Raw genomic sequence first — 20,272 nt, 5'->3', positions numbered from 1 at the left:
AAAGTTCTAGAGATGGTTTGTAGAATATTATCATTTCCTAATATACAGGGAGTCAACAAGACTACTGAATATATATCATCATCAGAAAATAAGAATTTATGAGTTGAGGGTGCATGCCTCAAGAAAGTTTCAGGCCTTTGCATAGTTGCCAAACCCAAATGACTTCATCAGCCAAAGAGGCAATAGGTCCCTAGGTACATGCTGCAATGATTTCCCCAGTTCTTCCCCAAAATTACCTATGACCATTTACTCAATCATTTACATGTAGTGGAATAGAGAATACCTATATATTTTGAGAACTACTAGACACAAGGAGTAAGTGGATATTGATACCTGGATACCTAAATCAGTGTTATCATAACCCCCTATTAGAGTAGGAATATATGTGGACTAGGGGATAAATGAGTCCAGGCCAGCATGTGACTCACAGTGGGCCTACTGAATTTGTTAACACTTTTGTTAATACATCTCTAATAGTATATGGAATAACCTCTTATTGGGGAAATTCAACTGGAAGCCCCTGAATCTGCACCCTCCCATTCCTTGCAAGATAGTAAATAAAAAATAATGTTGTGTTAGAGGAGGGAGGACAGTTAATATTAAATGCCACTGTTTAAAGTCTCAAGAATGTAGCAGTGGTGGTTCCTATCTCATTTCCATTCACTACATGGTACAGGTCCTGGAGAACAAGTGTAGCCTGTCAAATCTTGAGTCAGGCCTCATTTGTCTTCTGTATCCCACTCAAGAAAGAAAGCAGATGGGATAAAGCTCAGATGCACCAGAAAGAGGAAGCTCCTATACCACAGTTTAAACCATATTAACTCTGCCACTCTCTGCCATAACATATCTGTACAGACATGAAAGTTTGAGTGTCTCAAAGGATATCTTTGACCTTTAATATTGAAGACAGCATGCTGATGAGGCAAGATAAATAAGTGATGGTTAGCATACTGGAGGCCCTGGTATTTTACGTGCATGTCAGGTTTGGGGAGATAAACCATACAGTATTCAGGGCCCTAGGACTTCAGCAAAATTTTTAAGGATCCAGTTGTCAGGAGAATGCTAGACATTCCCTCCAAAGTAAAAGATGATGACTGCATCTTGTATCCCAACCACAAAGAAGAAAGTGCAGCATATGGTAAGGGCCTTTGGGTTCTTGGGGAAACAGCCCATGCCATGAATGCTACTCTGGCCTATATACTGGGTGCTCTGGTCTGAATATTTGTGCTCCCCAACTCAGATATTGAAACCTAACTCCCAAAATGATGGTGTTAGCAGGTAGGTCCTTGATGAGGTCATAAAGGCTCTGATTATAAAAGGCCCCAGAGAATCAGCTTATCCCTTCTGCCATGTGAGGACACAGCAAGAAGGTAACAGCCATGAACCAGGAAGCAGCCCTCAACAGACACTGCCTGACAGATAAGAAATACATTTCCATTGTTGTTAAGGTACCTGTGTGGTATTTTGTTAGGGCAATACAAATGGGCTAAGATATGTGGTGACATGAAGAACTGTGAGACCTGGAGGAGGGTAGGTCTTTGCAGAAGGCACAGGCTGTGAGGCATGCAGCCCTGTTGCAGACAGTGCGACCCAGCAGACGCTGAAACTTGAGGTTTCAGTGGTGGGAAAACACTGCCTGTAGCTCATGGTACAGGAGCGACTTACAATGCAGGCCCCAGGAATGCAGGAGCAAGGTCATGCCACCTGCAGCAGAGAATTACATGGTTTTTTGAAAAGCAGGCTTAAGCATGGTACTGGGTCTATCTGACCTGAGCTGCTTGGTCCAAGATAATCAATGATCATGAATTCAGAGCTGTCCCATTATAAAATGGGTTCTGCTGGACTCTGTTAAAGTGGTAGTACCTACCATGAAGCTCTAATTAACTATAAGCACTGTGAATGCTTGTTATAATGAAATTATGCTGTCAATTATTGTACATTGCAAAGAAATTAAAGATATCTTAGTTGTCATCTTAAAAAGCAATTAAACTTCTTTAACTCCTTAAATAATGGGCAGAACATTAAAAATCAAGGATCATAAAAATAAAATATGCATTCACTTAAGATCAAAGTCCAACTAAAATCCAATAATCCAAATCATTTATAGTACTTTTAGTGCTTGAGCTACTTGGTTACCTGGAAAGTGGGACACGAGACAGGAATTTTTGAAGTGCATACATTTTTATAACTATCTTCCTCATTTATATTATGTAACATCCAATTAAAATCAACTAAGAGATTTTTCTTCACCTACTGTGTGTGAGACACTACCCCCTGAGGATCACTCAACATATGGCTGCCTTCTCTTTCCTGGGGGCATATCCCAGGAGGTAGTGTGATGTAAGAGACCAAATGTTGACTTTGGAATCACACTGATCTGGGTTGCCCTCCTGGGTCTAAAGCATAGTACCTGAACAACTTTGAACCAGTTAATTAGCCTCTAATATCTTCAATTTTGTTACCTGTACAATAAAGACAGCCATGCTTTTGTTTTGGCCACCCTGAAGATACACATATATAAAGGACCTAAGACAATGTTAGGCAATCAGTTGATTTTCAATAGATGGGGCTGTGGGACAGAGGTTTGACACAGAGCCGCAGAACTGAATATGATAATGAGGCCTATGTTACTTGGCTACATGTAGTAACATTGTCTGGTCACCTGGTGATGATATTCAGACCTTCAAGTGCACATGGGAATACAGGTTCCAGTTGTCGGCCTGACTTTCTTATTTCTGTGGTTTAAAAGAGATTGTCTAGAGATTTGTGCACAGCTCCAACTTTTAACCACCCTGGTATGGCTCAGCAGTTCATAGATTCCCAGCTCCTTGCCTACCTAGAAACTATAAATTTAATCTGACCCTGGTCTCATGGGCTCCTAGTTATAAGAAACTGGTTAAATCCAAATCTTTATCAAATTTGAGATTCTGTGACAATCTCCTTAAAGGTTCCCTTCAGCTTTAGTTTCTCCATCATTTTAATTCCCTCTTTACTCCCTAGCAGACAATTTTTAAACTTTAGGAGTTTATGTCAGGACATAGAGGCCTGATGCATTATAAGCATTCAGTTTCTCCACAGAATTGAATTAAATGCCAGCATTCTGAAGCACAGCTTTTGTCACATCATTTTTCAGCTCCACATTGCTTATTATCTCAAGTCATGGATCCTCAGGGTGGTTTACAAGGCCTTCCTCATTTACCTACTCTTGCTCATGCATAATCCCACAACTCCCCACATACGTTTCCACTGTAAAGGTCCCCCCAGTTGTGTATTCCTGATTGTCTCCATGTTTCTTGCTCTCTTCCTTTGCTTCTGTGGCCTACCTCACCTATAATGTACCCATCCAAGTCATATCTACCTTCCAGAACCATTCTAAGTGCCACTTATTCCCTTAGCCCTCACCCCTGCTGCCTGTCTATAGTGGACAAAGGGTGGCTCTCACTGTCATCACTACATTAGCCAATGGTATAGTTTGGCTGTGAGTGTCCCCCAAAAGCTCCTATTAATGCAGGAATATTCAGAGATGAAATGATCAGATTATGAGAGTTTTAACAGAATCAGTCCATCCAACTTTGAATGAACTAAGGTATGCAAACTGTGGGCAGGTGGGGCATGACTGGAGAAAGACTCATCTCATACTCTATAAGGGCTCATCTTCCCTTTGCCAACCCTTCCCCTTTCTTTCTTTCCACTTCCTGGCTGCCATGAACAGGGCAGTGTTCCTCCACCATGTTCCTCTGCCATTCTGTTCTGTCTCACCTTGCACCCAGAATGAAGGAAGCTGCCAACCATGGACTAGACCTCCCAAACTGTGAGTCAAAATAAAACTTTTCTTCCTCTAAGTTGTTCTTGCCATGTATTTAGATCACAGCAACAAAAAGCTAACACTACTAGCAATCACATTTGATCTAGCATTCATTATGTACCATACTCAGGATAGACTTACCCAGTGGGTATGGTAGGGACAGTATCTAGGATCTTTGAAAATGTTTTCAATTATTTTAAAATCAGAAAGAAAATGTGAACTTTTTAGGCTGAAAAAAGTATCTATTATATAATATTTCAAATTTGCTTTTATAGCATGGCTATTGTAAAACATAATTTTAAATTTCTTTTTTAAGAGGGAAGGGTGCATGAAGGAATAGTATACCTAGGGTCTACAAAAGTTATGATGAACCCTGCCCCCGGCTCTCTTATATTGCCCTATAATAGTATGTCTTCTTTTACTAGTTAGAAAAAGAATGTGTGCCCTATCTAGAATTTGTCTATTCATAACCAGAGATATGAAAAATTGTGCTGTATATGTGTAATAAGAATTGAATGCATTCCACTGTCATTTATTTTTAAAAAATCAATTAAAGAAAATTAAAAAAAAAAAAGAATGTGTGAGCTGCTGCCAGTAGTCCTCATGCTGGAGTTTGCTAACACCTAAGAAAATACAGACATATTAATGGAATTCTGTGTCATATTTTTCAATTCTTCAAAGATCCTAATAGAATAGTATATTTACCCATCATAGGCCCGCATATACTAACTAAAATGTCAATGCTCTTTGCTTTTAGCTAGAACTATTAAATCAGTTGACAACAATAGTTATCTCAGGTTGTTCAGCGGTTCTGATACATTATCTAAATTTCTGAAATTTCTGTGATGTAGCTAGAAAACCTGATATCATTATAAAGTCACATGTCCATCACAGAATTGCCAAATATAAGTGTCATTTATGGGAGTCTGGTAAAATTAGATATGCAGAGTATCCATATGTCTTTAATTATAAATTTAACTATCAACTACTATCTCTACAATTTTAATAATTCTATGTGCACTATTTCAAAACAGCCTCATTATATTTTTATTATTATGGGTCACTGTGTAATATCTAAGCCTAAGTTGGTGTAGGAATCTAATGTATTTGATAGAGGATTTTAAAACATAAGAGTTCATGGAAGAATGTGAGCCAAGGGAGGGTGAATAATAAAAGGGGTACATGATAGTGAATATATGTGGAACCAGTGGGTACCTCATAGATGTCTTTTTTGTACTTCCAACAATAACACTGAGCTAAAGATTGACATGAGAGATGTTCGTTGACTAATAATAGTGGTATCAGCACCAGTAGTTCCATTAATAGTACAGTAGTCACATTGTGAGTAAACCCGCAATAAATATTTTTGATAGATCACCTACTAGACACTTAACCAAATTTTCTCATTTGAAATATACTTTAGTATTGAATTGCTCCTAAGTGGGAAAACCTTAGAGTTTGGCTCTGTGATAATCGCTGGGTCTCACTAGCCATGGAAGACAAACACATAAAGGTAGCCCAGAGTGTATCTTTTTACCAACCCATCCTTCTCCTCCAAACACAATCCCCAACTGGTCTCATGAAATGAATTGCTACAAGAAAACTGGCATGCATTCCCCAAATTCCTATGCCCCAGAATCTGTGCCATTCATGCTCCTATACAAAATTAAGTGGAAAAATCACTAACAGGAAAGGGTAAGCTGACTCCAGGCTGGTTGTACTGATTTACCACTTGACTCAGCAGCCTGTAAGCAGTGGTTGTTGTACAGGGGACCCTGAGAGCTTATTGTACAAGATGACCATGTGAGAAGTAAAGGTATGGTGATGCTAATGAGTAGTTACCAGTGACTAGGAGGACAGAGAGAAATGATGTTTTAGCTCCCCACTGATATTCTAGAAAACACTGAAATAAATTGTTTAATGTCTATAAACTCTTCCCCTTTCAGTATATTCATCTCTTTACAATCAGTCATGGCTGCATCTCCTATCTAGAGGTGGAGTCTCTGTCTGCACCCAAAACAGTTTGGGTAGTCTTGAGATTGGTTTGGACAGACAGAATAGAGTAGTGGTGCTGTTCAGGAAGTTTAGGAGCCTAACTCTCAAGACACCTTACATCTTGGGCCTTTGCCCTCTTCGAAGGAAGCTCTGAGAGGCCATCAGGGAAAACAACCTGCAAGAAAGACCTCCCAGGAATGGAGAAACTCAGCTGTTCCAGCTGCCCCGCCTGAACCCGGATTCCAGCCAAATGACCAAGGAGAGAAACCAAGATAGACCACCAGGAAAACTGCAATAGCACCATTACTGTATTCTGTCTGTCCAAAAAATTCTGAGGATAGGAGGTCATTTTTTGAGGTTTAGGACAATTGGTAATTAAGTGACATAGAATGGAAAGAGGCCAGCAAATGTAGCTGACTCTCTTTCTTTTCTTTTAATATTAAAAAAAAATCTAATGCCAGAGTTGGAAGTGACCCAAGAGATGGTTTTATGTCTTTCCATCTTAGTGATTCAGGGGGTCAACTGGAAAGCCACCAAACAGGGTTATTTTGTTCTCAATTTTGAAATTCATTTGCTCTTAATTAGAAAACACATTACTCATTTCATATGAAAAGAAATATCATAAAGCTAATTTTAAATATTCTAATGTAATTTAACATTGAATTATAAATTTGATAGTTGAAGGTTAAATAATCTTCAGGGTTTTTTCCCCCCTGGGAAAACAAGAGTATTTGCAAAAATAGGAATAGGGATTTATTTTCCTGCAAGTTCTCAGGAAAGCAAAAGAAAGCTCTGCAATCAAATTATCCTCAAAGCCTTAATTAAAGTCAGATGCTAAGGGAGAGTTCAAATTCCTTTATTTTATTTAGTAATCCATATACAGAAGCACCAAACAATATTCTTCAATTCTTATTCAAATGCATCTTCATAGGTTTCATTTATTTTTATTTATGTTTATATACGTTTTTCATCAGCACTTAATATATATCAAATATAGTCATAAGACCATCTCCACAAAGAATACTGACCACATGGCTATTTTCTCCTATTGACTTGCCCATCGAAATTCTAGCAAATTTTATTTCATGAAACTACATTAGTTTGAAACACCCAACATTTCTATTATGAAGTTTTCCCAACGTATTTCTACTAAATCTTGGAAGAAATATATTTGTGTATAAGTTCAAATATAATGCCAAAACCTGACTACAAAGCCTACATTTGCAGCAGGAGTTACAATCAGAGTTGCCATAGCAGCCAGCCACCTACCCACTCCCCCCCCCCCTCTCTCTCTCTCTCTCACACACACACACACACACACACACACACACACACACGGTAGGGAAGAGAGAAAAACAGAACAGAATCTATTGTTCAAGACAGGAACCCATGAATGCAATGGCAGCCAGGGATCCTAACTTTCAATCTGAACCACACTTAAAGACAGAAGGTTTCTGAGTGTTGGAGTGTTTATTCAATGATTATTCTTTAAACTCATCTACTTTTCACCTTCATCTTTAAACTTTGCTGATGCTGGGATTCTACAGGAGGAGGAGGGAACTTAGTTGATCATGTACACATAAGGACTAGCTTGATTTAATGTTTCCTATCTGGAGCATTCAGAATCATTGTCACAAGAAAATTTGTGGTATATATTCATCTATAAAATAGAAAGCACATGTTTCAAGAAAGTTTTATGTGGATTCAATCAGTTAGCATAAATAACCAATTATTAAGTAGCAGTGACAAATAATAAAATTTAAAATTTAATAATATGTAAGAATTAGTAAAGTATGAAAGTAACAGTGAAGCAATTAATGCTGGACACATAGTAAATGCTCAATAAATGTCTGCTATAATAATTATAATTAACCATTACAATGAATACCTCCAAGTCTTTCTTACAGACTAAAACAGTATGTTTTATAATGCATAAGTTGCTAAAACAAATGCTTGCAGGTGGGCAGCAGACATGAGCAAGATAAAACATTAAGATTCTTCCAGTACATAGAAGGATAATGTCTTCTCCCACAATCACATATTTTAAATACTATTTTGATGAACTAAAAAGACCAAGTATTTTGTCCTTGTTACATTTTAACCACCAATGGTGAATGCTGGTTTACACAGTAATATCTAATTTCTACTCATGCTGAAATATTCATGCAACAATAGTTGGAGTCAAAGAGCATTCTGGAATTTGTCTTCCCTTATTGGCTTGATCACATATTTATAAGCAGAGATATATTTGCAATTCATGCATAAACACAAATATAAACATGGGATTTAGACGGTATGGCAATGAGGGAAAAGCATTTTGTGACTTCCGATTTGCTTCTTTTTAAACCTTCATTTTAAGGCAGGGTGTTTTATATTCTAGCAGGGGTAGAACATGAAGTTAAGTAACTTTGTGAATAGTAAAGAATGTACATGGGTTAGCATATTTCACATTGAACCAGAGTCACCTTACACCATGAGAAGAAAGCTGAGCTTACAGGAGAGAGAAATCAAGGGCAATGAGAGCAATTAGACCCAGAGAGTGAAGCAAGAAGGCAAAAGAGGAATTGTGCGAGACAAACTTTACAAGTTAGTAGGCACTAGAAGAAGTGGATCTCCACAACTCTTCTCTCTCTCTTTCTCTCTCTCTCTCTCTCTCTCTCTCTCTCTCTCTCTCTCTCTCTCGAAAAATCCAGGAAGTGAGGGATAGAATTAACTTGGTTTAAAAACCTTAAAATGTTAAAATGCATCCTCTATGGCCTCTAACATTATCTTTCCATTGTAAATGTTATGTTCAATGATTTATTCCCCCCTTTAAATTGTCTTTCTGCTTTGCAACATTTGTTTATTTGTTTCCATCTCTAGAAGAAATGTTACAGGCACTGCTAGAGATTCTCTCTGTTTTAGTGGTAGCTGACTTGATTGCATTAGAAACATCTCCATCATCAAACAGCTCTTGGAGGTTAAAAATAATCCTAAATTTTTCCAAATCATTAGAAATAATCAAATTTGGTTTCAAATTGGGCCTGAGTCTTAACAAACCTCTTGTTAATAAGCTGAAAGCAGAAGGAAGTAGATAATGGCACCATTGGGAAGAACACCAGAAGGCACTTAAATTCTCTTAACTTCTTTTTGGAGTTTATGGAAAATACTCTGGAGAACTCCTTGGTGTCCAACAGCAAGATGCATGGAACATCCTGCTGCTAGAGGCACAGGCAGATGACAAGAATATTGGGGGTCAAGATGCTTCTGCTTTCTTATCTTGCCTATTGATAACACACTCAGCTGTGACCACTTATTTTTGCTTCAAGTTCCTACGATAGCTGCACTTGGGCTTGGCTCTTACCACAAAAATGATGCAAATGCTCAAAAATAAAGGAGAAACATAATTTCTAAAAATATTTTTGTGAGTGCTATGAGGAAATACTAAAACACAGATTGTGATACTATGATGAAATAATTACCAACAACAAAAGAGTTTTCTAAAAAAAAAAAAAAAAAAAAAAAGAGCATCCCTTCTCCACCCAACCAAGGAATTTGAGAGCTTGAGTAGGCAGTGAAGAGCCTAGATAGTTCTCTTAATTGCACTGTTACAAGTTCATGGGAAGTGCTACAGAGCAAATTTGTTTCCATTAAGTCCTATTTAACACAAAGACAAATATATGCACAAATAGAAATGCTACTGGCTATATTTTTTAATACAACCAACTACCCACACACAGCCTCATGAGAGTCAACCGACTTTTAATTTTATCTACCGTGTAAACAGCAATTATTAGAAATGAATCGAATGGCCAATAGAAAGCTATTAATGTCTTTAAGCGACTTTTGTTATGGCAAGGAAAAGAATTTCTGCATTGGAAGGATGAACAGAAATACACACTAAAACAGGTTTTTAATCCTTACTTACTGTCAGATACATGGCTGCATAGACGCTGAGAGCTGCTTCTTTGGATGGGAATGTTTTCCTCGCTCTCATGATGAGATCCGGGTTGCCAGTGCAAGCTTCTTCCCCACTGATGAACTGCGTGTACTGCTGGCATCCAAGTGCTGTGTAGTTGGGCTTACACAGGGCAAGAAAATGTGGAGCCAGATTTCCTGTAACAACTTGTCCAGCATTTACAAAGATATCTGTAGCAAATAATCCAAAGGTATAAATTCCTGAGGAAGAAAACAAACAATTTTAGCTCTCTGCTTTTTCTTTTTCTTTTTTTTTTTTTTTGCTGTTGTTATTGTACCTCAATTTACAATAAACCAAGATGAAATATCTTAGGAACAGTAAAATTCTCTATATATACATACACCTGGTTCTATTCATTTCACTCCTCCCTAGTTTCTTCCTTGGCTTTCTGGACTAGTGGGAAGTATTAAATTATTTAACATATTGAGCTGTCTACCACTGGCTACATTTTGACGCCTCACAGGTTTATAAGATACAAAAGAAGAAAATATATTCTAACACTGTTTGAATAATGCTAGTTTTAAATGGAGCCACGTATCTCTTGAGAGGGTATAGTCTATCATGTTTTACTAATGTTACCAATCTTTATATTTTCCCTGCTTTTGAAAACATTTTTTTTTAATCTCACTAACATAAAGCAAAGCAGTTGTCTTCCTTGATTATGTCTCTTCAGCCCATTCAGACTGATATTAACTCTGCTGGAGGTGCCAATTAGCAGTAAAATCCAAAGCCATCAGTTTTCATTTAAATATCATGGAAAATCTTAAATAAAGCAGAATGCTTTCAGATGAAGCTTTGCATTGCCTTCAGAAACACTTTAAAAGGCACAGAACAGCTTATCTTTTATGGATTGGCTTTCTACTTATCAAATGTGGGACAATTTGGTAAATAATAAAAAAATCAATATAATGATTTTCCAATTATCTTTATAGTATTAAAATTTATTTACTCTGGTCACCAGGAGGTATAAAATTAAGTACATAGATTTTTTCCCCTCCTGTTATAAGAACTTGCCAATTTACTTGAATACCAAAAACATTTTCTAAATTCAATGTCATTCGTCATTATTGTCAAAACTTATTTTTCTACTTAGGCAAGATAAATTCTTTGCCAATGATTTCAATTAAACTTAGATGCAACTTTCAAGGTGTGATGCTGATGCAATTCATTCTTTCATAATTTTGGAAATAAAATCCATGAGAACCTCTTAAAATTCTTCCTAAAACTGTTGGCTCATTAAGAAGTCATCTGATTTTATTATAAAATTTAGATGCTTTTCTTCTTAGTCACATATTTCTGGATTGTTTGTTTCCAAAACCTTTTAATCATTACTAACTGTCATGTGGGAAATCATGAAAGTTGTGCAGGATCAAATAATTTTCCAGTATTAGATACATGGCTGGGTCCTTTTAATTTTTACATTATGTAAGATTTATGCATAAAAATTTATGCACAAAAATCTGCACATAGCAAATCTCGTATGTGTATCCAAATGTCAATGACACAAAGACATTAGTTCTCCTTTTATCCTGAACTTCTGAAAGGAAACAATAAGAATACCTTTCTTTATATCTCATCAGCATTCCATGAATCTCAAAAAGGAAAGGCTATCAAAAGCAGAATTTTGAGAGAGGCAGAGAAATAAGAGAACTGAGCTCCATAAGATACTAATGTACACAATCTCTCCTTCCAAAACCTCAGGGCCAAGCACAGGAGTCTAAATTATAAGCTCTCTTCATCGGTACTCCTTTGAAATCTAGGCTAAGATGTACTCATTTTATTTGACTAAATCATTCTTTTTATCTAGTATAATAGGTCTTCCTGTTTAAAATAGAAATATTTGATAAGCATATGGAAAAGTCTCTTGATACTTGTGAAGTTTCCAAATGTCCTTCAGAAATATCAGTGTATCACGCCCAAGGCCAATGTTGTAGTTGACTACACAGATAATTATTAAAATGGGATCCCATGAGGGATTTGACCTCAAGAATAAAGTCACTACACAAACTGAGGTCCTTTTATGCAGTGATGCTTGGTTATAAACTTTCAATTCATTAAAATAAACCAGAAACACACGTATCATGATAAGGGAACAAGAAACAAATGAAGCTCTCCTATGTTTTACAGAGACTCTAAAGCATACTTTGTGCCACAAATTCTTGAGAAACATGTATTTAAATACACAAATGTGATTTGGTTAAATAGGCACAATATAATTTTCTTAACAGTATTTAGGAAAGCATCAATTTCATCAAATACTTTCATTTTTCATATATTATTGCTTATTTATTTTATTATTAAGTGTTTCTTGTACAAAGAGACATGAGTTAAGAACACAGTATGTGAAAATACCTTTTTAGTTTTCATAAAAAAGTTATTCTTCACCAAGATAAATAAGGACTGTAGAGATACATAGTATGATGGTTATTAAAAGAACATCTTTGGATATGAAGACCTTTTGTCTTCAGGGAGATCTATAGCCATGATGGCATTTGGTTCATCTCTAATGAGTTTATATATAGATTAGGTCATCTAATCTAACATCTCCAAAGTTTTCACCTCAATCCCCTCCTCGAGAGATTAATAAATACTTAAGTGTTATACTATCCTCAGTGTATCTCTTAATACTGTACAGAATTTATCTTAAAATATATAGCATATCGATATATTCTCATTTTATCTAATTAATCCAGAAAATAATAATTTATATTAAATTTTATGGTGTCAGTTAAAGAATTGATCTTGGCCAAGTTTTTATTAAATTGAAGTAATGTTCAGTAATTCATCAGTGAACGTTCATATTTATTAGAGCTAGCCTTTGAGACTGAAAGTTAAACATCAATGAGTCTTGTCCTCTGATAAGATGACCAATATAAAATATAATATAGTTATGCATATATAAATAGTTCAGAATTTGAGCCTGAAATACTTCTTATGAAATGCAGTATTTCTTGAAATTGCCAGGTTGCCAGTCTTTACCTTTATGATGTTGAACAATCTACCTCCATATCATTTCTCCACAGTCACTTTCTGATATTTTATAAACACTATAAATCATTTAATCATATAATTGCTAGTTTCTTTAAAAATATCCAATACCCAAGTGTTGTTCTTTTCTTCCTTCATGTGCAAATGATACCCAGAAGAGGGGTCTTGGAGCATTAGAGAGAATGTAGAATGTGATGTTCATTTATAAAACCAAATTGAAATATTTCACAAGAAAGAAAACCTAATATTTTTATACAGTTAAGACATGGGTCATTTTTAAAATTAGCTTATACATCAACAATGTTTTGGCGAGAATAAAAACAATGCAGTGAACACATACCAAGAAATCGGACAGTTCGGCGCACCAGTGGGTTTATATAGCAACAGTCTCCAGTTAAAATTGTTTTCTCCTGGTTTTCAAAATCCCTTGTGGCTAGTTGTAGGCAAAACACAGCAGTTTCTCCGACTATTATCTTGCAAAGAAATAAAAGATTAAAGTATATTAGAATGAAACCAGTATAAGTGTGTTTTTTTAAAATGCAAAAAGCCACTCCTTTTGTAACAATCTTGATGTAAAACTGAGACACATTTGTGTTTATGTCTTTCATTATAACTTCATCACTATATATAAAAATCATATTTCTCTCAATTCAAGGGAGTATTAAAATGATAAATTATGAATAAAAGTAGACTATAATGATTTTGTTTTCTAAAAGCCTTCATTAAAAATGAAATATAGAAAGGATCTTTAAAGTACTCAGTTATTTTTGGTGTGTGACTGAGTTTTATGATTTATCAGTGACTGTGTCTTGTTATAAATATAAGTCTTCTGTAGAATCCAAATAGATTCTTTTTGCAAAAACTTAAAAATCTGGTATAAACATACTAATTAGAAATCACAGTAATACTTTCATAATAAAAAAATCAATTCACATGTTTTGCCTTAAGATTGTTCTCATCCGATACATTATTAAAAATTGTAATGATTAACATATTGTTTTTCATTAGTACATTATATCTATATATACTAGTAGTGTTCATTTAGATATAATCATATAAGCACAAAATATAATTTATTCCAACTTGGTCCCTAGTAATTCCTTCCTCTTCATTTCCTCCCCATTTCCTTTATTCTACTGGTCATCCTTCTACTTATTTATAATTTTTTATTAGTGAATTATGAATATACATAAAGGTGAAATTCACTGTGGTAGATTCATATATGTACATAGGATAGTTTGGTCAATTTAATTCCACATTCCTCCATTTTCCTATCCTTTCTTCCTACTTCTTACCCCCTTCCTCTATTTTATTGATCTCTCTTCAATTTTCATAGGAACCTACAACTTTTTTCCCTCTCATTTTCTCTAGCTTCTGCATCTGAAAGAAAATATATAACCCTTGACTTTCTAAATCTGGCTTATTTCACTTAGCTTGTTGTTCTTCAGTTCTATCCATTTACCAGCAAATGCCATTATTTTTTATTCTTCTTTATGGCTGAGTAAAACTCCATTGTGTATATATATCACATTTTCTTTATCCATTCATCTGTGGACAGGCACCGTAACTTGGCTATTGTGAATTGTGTTACTACTATAAACATTGATGTGGCTGTATTGTTAGTTTTTAGTTCTTCTGGATAAATATTGAGGAGTAACATATTCTTTATACTTTAGTATAAATATTTTATTTTAATCTTCATAAAAAACAGATGACATAGGGAATAATATAACAAATGAAGAAATCAAGACTTGGAACTCAAGTGAAATGATCAAGAGCCAATAAGGAGAGCTGGGCTGCATTCTGGTATAGGTTCTCTGCTCTATTTTCTGACTTAAAGGACCTGGCTATCTTCCACTTTGTTCTGTACCATTTGCAGTGGTTTTTGTACATGGCTTTTAAAATCACCAGCAAGATAATTAGAATATGTGTTATTATCTCATTTTACAATGGGGATGTAGAAATTTAAAGGAGATAAAAATATTTACTTCCCTTCAGGCCAGTCAATCCAGGAGAAATCTCTCACTCATCCTCACAACTATTACTCTATTTAATACATGAACAACAGCATAAGAAATAAGGTTAAGAGAAAAGGAAAGTGGAGTCAATAATATGCCTGCAAGTTTGCCCTTGTTAAGTTTGTTTTTGGTTAAGTCTCGTTAAGATTAATTAACATGCTGTATAGGGAGTCCTTGGAGTCCTTGACGCTACCCAGGTGCTATGGTTTCAGTGAGTTCCCCAGAATTCATGCAGAAATTCATTTCCCAAAGTCAGGTTTTTTAGAGGTATTTGGAAGTGGGCCCTTTGGGAGATGACTAGGATTTAATGAGATCATGAACTCGAGGACCCTGTGATTGCATTAGCAGCTTTATATGAAGGGGAAGAGAGCTCCAAGCTACACTTTCTCTATTTTGTTATGCAATGCTCTCCACCATGTTATGATGCAGCATGAAGATCCTCAACAGATGCTGAACGGATGCTGGCACCATGCTCTTGGACATCTCAGCCTCTGAAACTGTGAGCTAAATAAGCCTCCATTTATGTTACCCTTTCTCAAGTATTTTCTTATAGCAATAGAAAACAGACTAAGACACCAGGGAAAAGTTTTTGGAGTCTACATAAAAGTAATATCTATGATTATAAGATATTCAAAATAGTAAGTGATGATAGAGGGGAGGGCATAGAGATTAGGTGCTCAACCTAATTTTACCCCAATGTGAACAAAAAATTATGTGGCATCTACCAATTTTCACTTTTATTTCTATCTCCTTTTCCTCTTTTCTTACTATATAATTTTTCTCTTTCTTAATTTTTGACCCTTTTTATTGGTATAGTATACTTATACACATTAGTGGAATTCATTGATACATATTCATACTTGCACACAATATCATGATATAATTTGATCAGATTTGTTCCCCAGTACCCATATCTCTTCTTCCAAGAAGGCAAAAGTTCAAGGTTAAACCAGAAGAGATTGAGCTGAACTATATTTTAAAAGTCTGCTGTTGCCTTTCTGGTGAGACTGAATTGAAATAGGAAAGATTCAAACTTCCAAATTCCTACTGACATTTTTTTTTTTTTTTTTTGGTACCAGGAATTGAACTCAGGGGCACTCAACCACTGAGCCACATCCTCAGCCTTATTTTCTATTTTATTTAGAGACAGGGTCTCACTGAGATGCTTAGTGTTTTGCTTTTGCTGAGACTGGCTTTAATCTCAAGATCTTCATGCCTCAGCCTCCCAAACAGTTGGGATTATAGGCATGTGCCACAGTGCCTCAATCCTCCTAACTTTTAATTTTGACTTTGGTGAAGCAAATCAGCTGTGTGATGAAATGATCTGGTCAAAAGAGGCAGGTGTACTATTTTTCATGGGTACATCAGCTGTCACCAGGGCCTTAGAAAAAAACTAACAAACAGACAAGCTACATATTTGACACCTTCTTATTTCCCTTTCTGAATAAGTCATTCATGTCCTATCTCCTCTTTTTGCCCCTCAAAATAAATAACCACCATGATCCTTTCTGGGTTTTCAATTTCCACTCCTTCCTGATCTGTTTTGCCATAGAATGTTCCAAATTCTAACAATCTACTGTGAATTCCTCTTCATGACTTACTATTCCCTAACCAACTACAGCCCTCCTTCTCTTCTCCACAGCAGCTGTCATGGGTGTCCACTCCAGGCTGGCCTCACCTCATAGCACCCTGAACACCAACTCAAACTGATAATACAGTGTGTGTATGTGTGTGTGTGTATGTGTGTGTGTATTCATAAATATATATGAATGATATCTAAAATTCTTATTGAATGCTTCAATAAATCCAATCCTCAATGGATCACAATGTCCTAGTCTGATTTTGACCTTGTGCCTGACTTCTAATAACCAACTTCTTCCTTGTTCCTGTGACAAAGGCTTTATCCCATTCCTTAATTCCCATAACCAGATCTTGTTACGTGCAGTCTCTAACTTGATAACTTTTTTCATTATAAGATTGCTTTCATATTGAGAACTGCCTTGTGTGGGCAACTCTTTCCAAAACAACTATTCCCAGTGAGTCAGTCAGGGATTCTCATAAAAAGCAGCACCCCTTAAGATTAAGAGAATAACATCTGTCAGGCAGAAATGAGACACCTATCATCCCCAGGAAAGGGCGAATGCACTGCTGGGCTCCTTATCTGTTAAAGCATGGTATGTGCTTTCCTGTGGGTCCCACCTTGCTAGCTATTGAGAGGATTATGTGCCTTTCCCTACCCCCTCGCTCACTAACTCTCCAACAATCTCTGGGCTTCAGAAGCCAGGCATAGCATAAAAACCAGGATACCCTGCCAGGACTCTCCAAAGACAAACACAGGAAAAAAAAAACTGTTGAGGAGTCACTCAAATAGTAAATTCCCAAGGTCCTTAGCTTGTTACTCACATATGTGTTTCCTTCCACCCCCTACCGATGTGTTCTCTAAACAGCTACAGCAACTCATCCTTATCACAGGGCAAAGATGTTTATATAGCATGCAAATCCATATGAAATATAAGAGATATAACATTTGACCAGGATGAATAATTACAGGCTAACTACGCCTCCCAAGAGGTTGAAGTGAAATGTACCAAAAGCCAACAAATGTTCCTACATTCTAGACCTCCCCTACCACCCTTTCACACGAATAAAACTAGTTCTCTCCTTTGTCTGGGAGCCAGCGTGATGCCATCTCTCCCTTCCACTCTGGCGAGAAGTTCTGATAGTCTTGCTTCCCTCATAATTGTACTATTTGTTTATCTGATCTTCTGATGGAGGCAAAGGAGCACTTTGTGACTATATCACCAGTATCTTGCCTCAAGCTAATCGTTTGCTTGGTACATCTCAGCACATTTCATTTTTTGAACTTCTTTTTGTGTACTGAGCATGTTTGTGACAATAGTACCTCAGTCAGTGGTATCTGGCTGCTATCATAAGATACTCACTCAAAAATAAATAAATAAATAAATAAATAAATAAATAAGCAAGCAAATATATAAATAAATAAAGTGAAAGATACTCAGATTGGATTAAGAAAATTAGAGAATTGAATTCCAGAGTTGGTGGACTATCTCAGAACCCAGGGGAAGGGTCTTGGAGATTAGTTCCACCCATGGAAAGTCCTCTGCGGTCCAGGCACTGGCTCTCTCTGTCTCAGTCTTGCTGTTGCCCTGGAGTCACACTGTCTCACATATCAGCTCCTAGAGGGCCTGACTTATTCTTATCTTTCTGCAAGCCAGTTCTCCTGATTCCTAATCTATGCAATGGCTCTAACAGCCTTGAGTCTTATATTGAACATTTCAGCTTAGTTTAAGGAAATGGTTCAACTGACTCGTCTACTCAACCCCAATGCCAAATCCCCAGGAGGCTCAGCTTCAGGTAGGGCTCTTCCTTGGTTCAGTGAACCAAGGTAAAGAAAATGTGTCATGGTTTATACAATCTAGCTTCCTGGATAGAGAGGCAAGGTCTCAGAAAGAAGAAATTCACTGTGACCTGATGGCTTTCATATCCATTATATCTCTCTGGACATCCCTGTGCCAGTTCTTGGCCTGCACCAGCCCTTTCCATTGTGTTCTCTGGAGACTGTGATCTGTCCATCTACTTGGACTTCATCTCAGCAAACATACATGTTTGGATCCTAGTGTCTGCCTGGACCCAGTGGGTCTGTCTAATTCATATGCTCTAGATCTCATTTCCTTTAGGACTTATTGAGACATCTATGGAACTCCTCATCAAAATAAAACTCTCTCTTACATCATCTCCCCACCCATCTTCCTGAATGAAAACTTCCATTGTTAATATTTCTTAGATAAATTTAAGTGTTGAAAATAAAATAATTATTATGATGAATGCATTTAAGTAAAGGCCTTCTGAGTTAGGACACAGTGTGAGGCAATGAGAGTCAAGGAAGACATAAACAAAATACTTAAATTGGGTACAGGGATGCATGTGCTGACTGGTTTGGGTGATATTTGCCAGTAGAACACTTAGGAAGAATTGTCATGAGTGACTGAGGGCATCTGTGGTGGCTTGTGACTCTAGACATACTACTGTATCTCTGCTGAGGACACTCTTCCTAAAGACTAGTCCTAACCAATGGCAGCATAATGGAGCACTCAGGCATGCCTATTTCTCTGTGGCCTGGGATACCTCTACCAGGCAATTTTGGTTGTTAGATTCCCCATCAGTTTGGGCAAATCTTTTTTGGAACTGTGCCTCACAGTCTGGGGTACCTTCCACATAATTCTCCTTCCCCCCATTCTCTAATCTAGATGAGGCCCTCATCATCATCTGGGTTAGAGACTTTCTCTGTTTTCTCTAGATTACCCTCCAAACTTTGTCTTTTACAGTTGCTTTTCTAATAGATCTTTTGCATACTTGATCTTATTTTTTACCTCCTTCTAAGAAAACATAAATTTTAAGACAACATTTAAGAAAGACATTGTGTGATCCTGGCTACACTTAAAGGAAGACTGGTGGTTAGATAAGTGAGCCAAGGATTTGGAAACAAACCCCACCAGAAGAGCATCAGGAAGTCCCCAGAGGTTGCCTTTTCCTGGTAGCTCTCTGTTCGAGCCCCTAGAAGCTCAAATAGATTATCTTGGCCTTGGAGGTATTTAGATAGCGCTTGGTAAATGTTAACCATGATCATAATCAATGACATAGTTATTGGTAACAAGAATACTATTAGCAACAATAAGAGTGCTATTAACACCAATAGCATTAGTATTCAGTCTGACATATATACATAATCATTTGTAATTAATGATATTACTATTAATAATAATTGAAGTTCTTATCTACTTTTTCTTCCTAACCTCTTAGCACAGCAGTAGGAGGTACAGGGGACTCTTTGGTGTTTATTTTTCTCCTATTTCTGTTCTTCCTTGTGACTGATATAAAATCAAGTCACACTGAATCTAATGCATACATTTCTCTCTCCTGAATTTGAATTAGAGGCTCTGGTCAGTGAATTACAAACCTAAATTCTATGTTCCCCAGTATTTTGTGTTGGCTCTTTTTTTCTTCTTCCAGAATCATTCCCTGGTAGACTTCATTCCTCTGAAGGCTTTCCCACCCTTGCTATTCTTGGGAATCCTAAATATTCAACTCTCTCCTAAACTCCAGACACAGGAATTCATGCATCAACTAAATGGCAATATCTCAACAAGTTCAAATCTACCTACTAAAAATCCTCATAGTCTTCACCCCCACACAAATCTATGGGTCCCACCCCAAACCTCCTGTTCTTTCATGTCACCTCCTCAATGAGTCCACTCATCCTCCACTTGGACACTCAAGCACCTGTCTCATAAACTTATCTGTCTTTATATATCATGATGACCCTTCTTCCCTCATTGGCCTCTACCAATAACTTTTACTTTAATTATATTTAATTGACAAAAATGTATATTTTCAAGTGGCTTCTGGAGGCTGAGGCAAGAGGTTTGCAAGTCCAAAGCCAGTCTCAGTAATTTAGTGAGGTCCTAAGCAACTTATGGAGACCCTGTT

The 20,272-nt window shown here is 36.6% G+C and overlaps 1 protein-coding gene across 4 annotated transcripts in view; it reads right to left on the bottom strand.

The window, feature by feature from the left end:
• The window catches only part of Plppr5 (phospholipid phosphatase related 5), a 272,420-nt gene that overhangs the window by 51,927 nt on the left and 200,221 nt on the right, over positions 1 to 20,272 (bottom strand). For all 4 annotated transcript variants that reach the window (XM_076861754.1, XM_076861756.1, XM_076861757.1 and 1 more), the window contains 2 exons: positions 13,087 to 13,219; positions 9,708 to 9,958 (listed from right to left, as the gene is read on the bottom strand). In XM_076861754.1, coding sequence (XP_076717869.1) covers positions 9,708 to 9,958; positions 13,087 to 13,219 — 384 coding nt within the window. The remainder of the gene's footprint in view (positions 1 to 9,707; positions 9,959 to 13,086; positions 13,220 to 20,272) is intronic.

This window comes from Callospermophilus lateralis, chromosome 7, assembly GCF_048772815.1.
Source record: "Callospermophilus lateralis isolate mCalLat2 chromosome 7, mCalLat2.hap1, whole genome shotgun sequence".
Classification (NCBI taxonomy): Eukaryota; Metazoa; Chordata; class Mammalia; order Rodentia; family Sciuridae; genus Callospermophilus; species Callospermophilus lateralis.
Note: the sequence above shows the minus strand (reverse complement) of the source record. Positions and strands in the feature narration are given on the sequence as shown.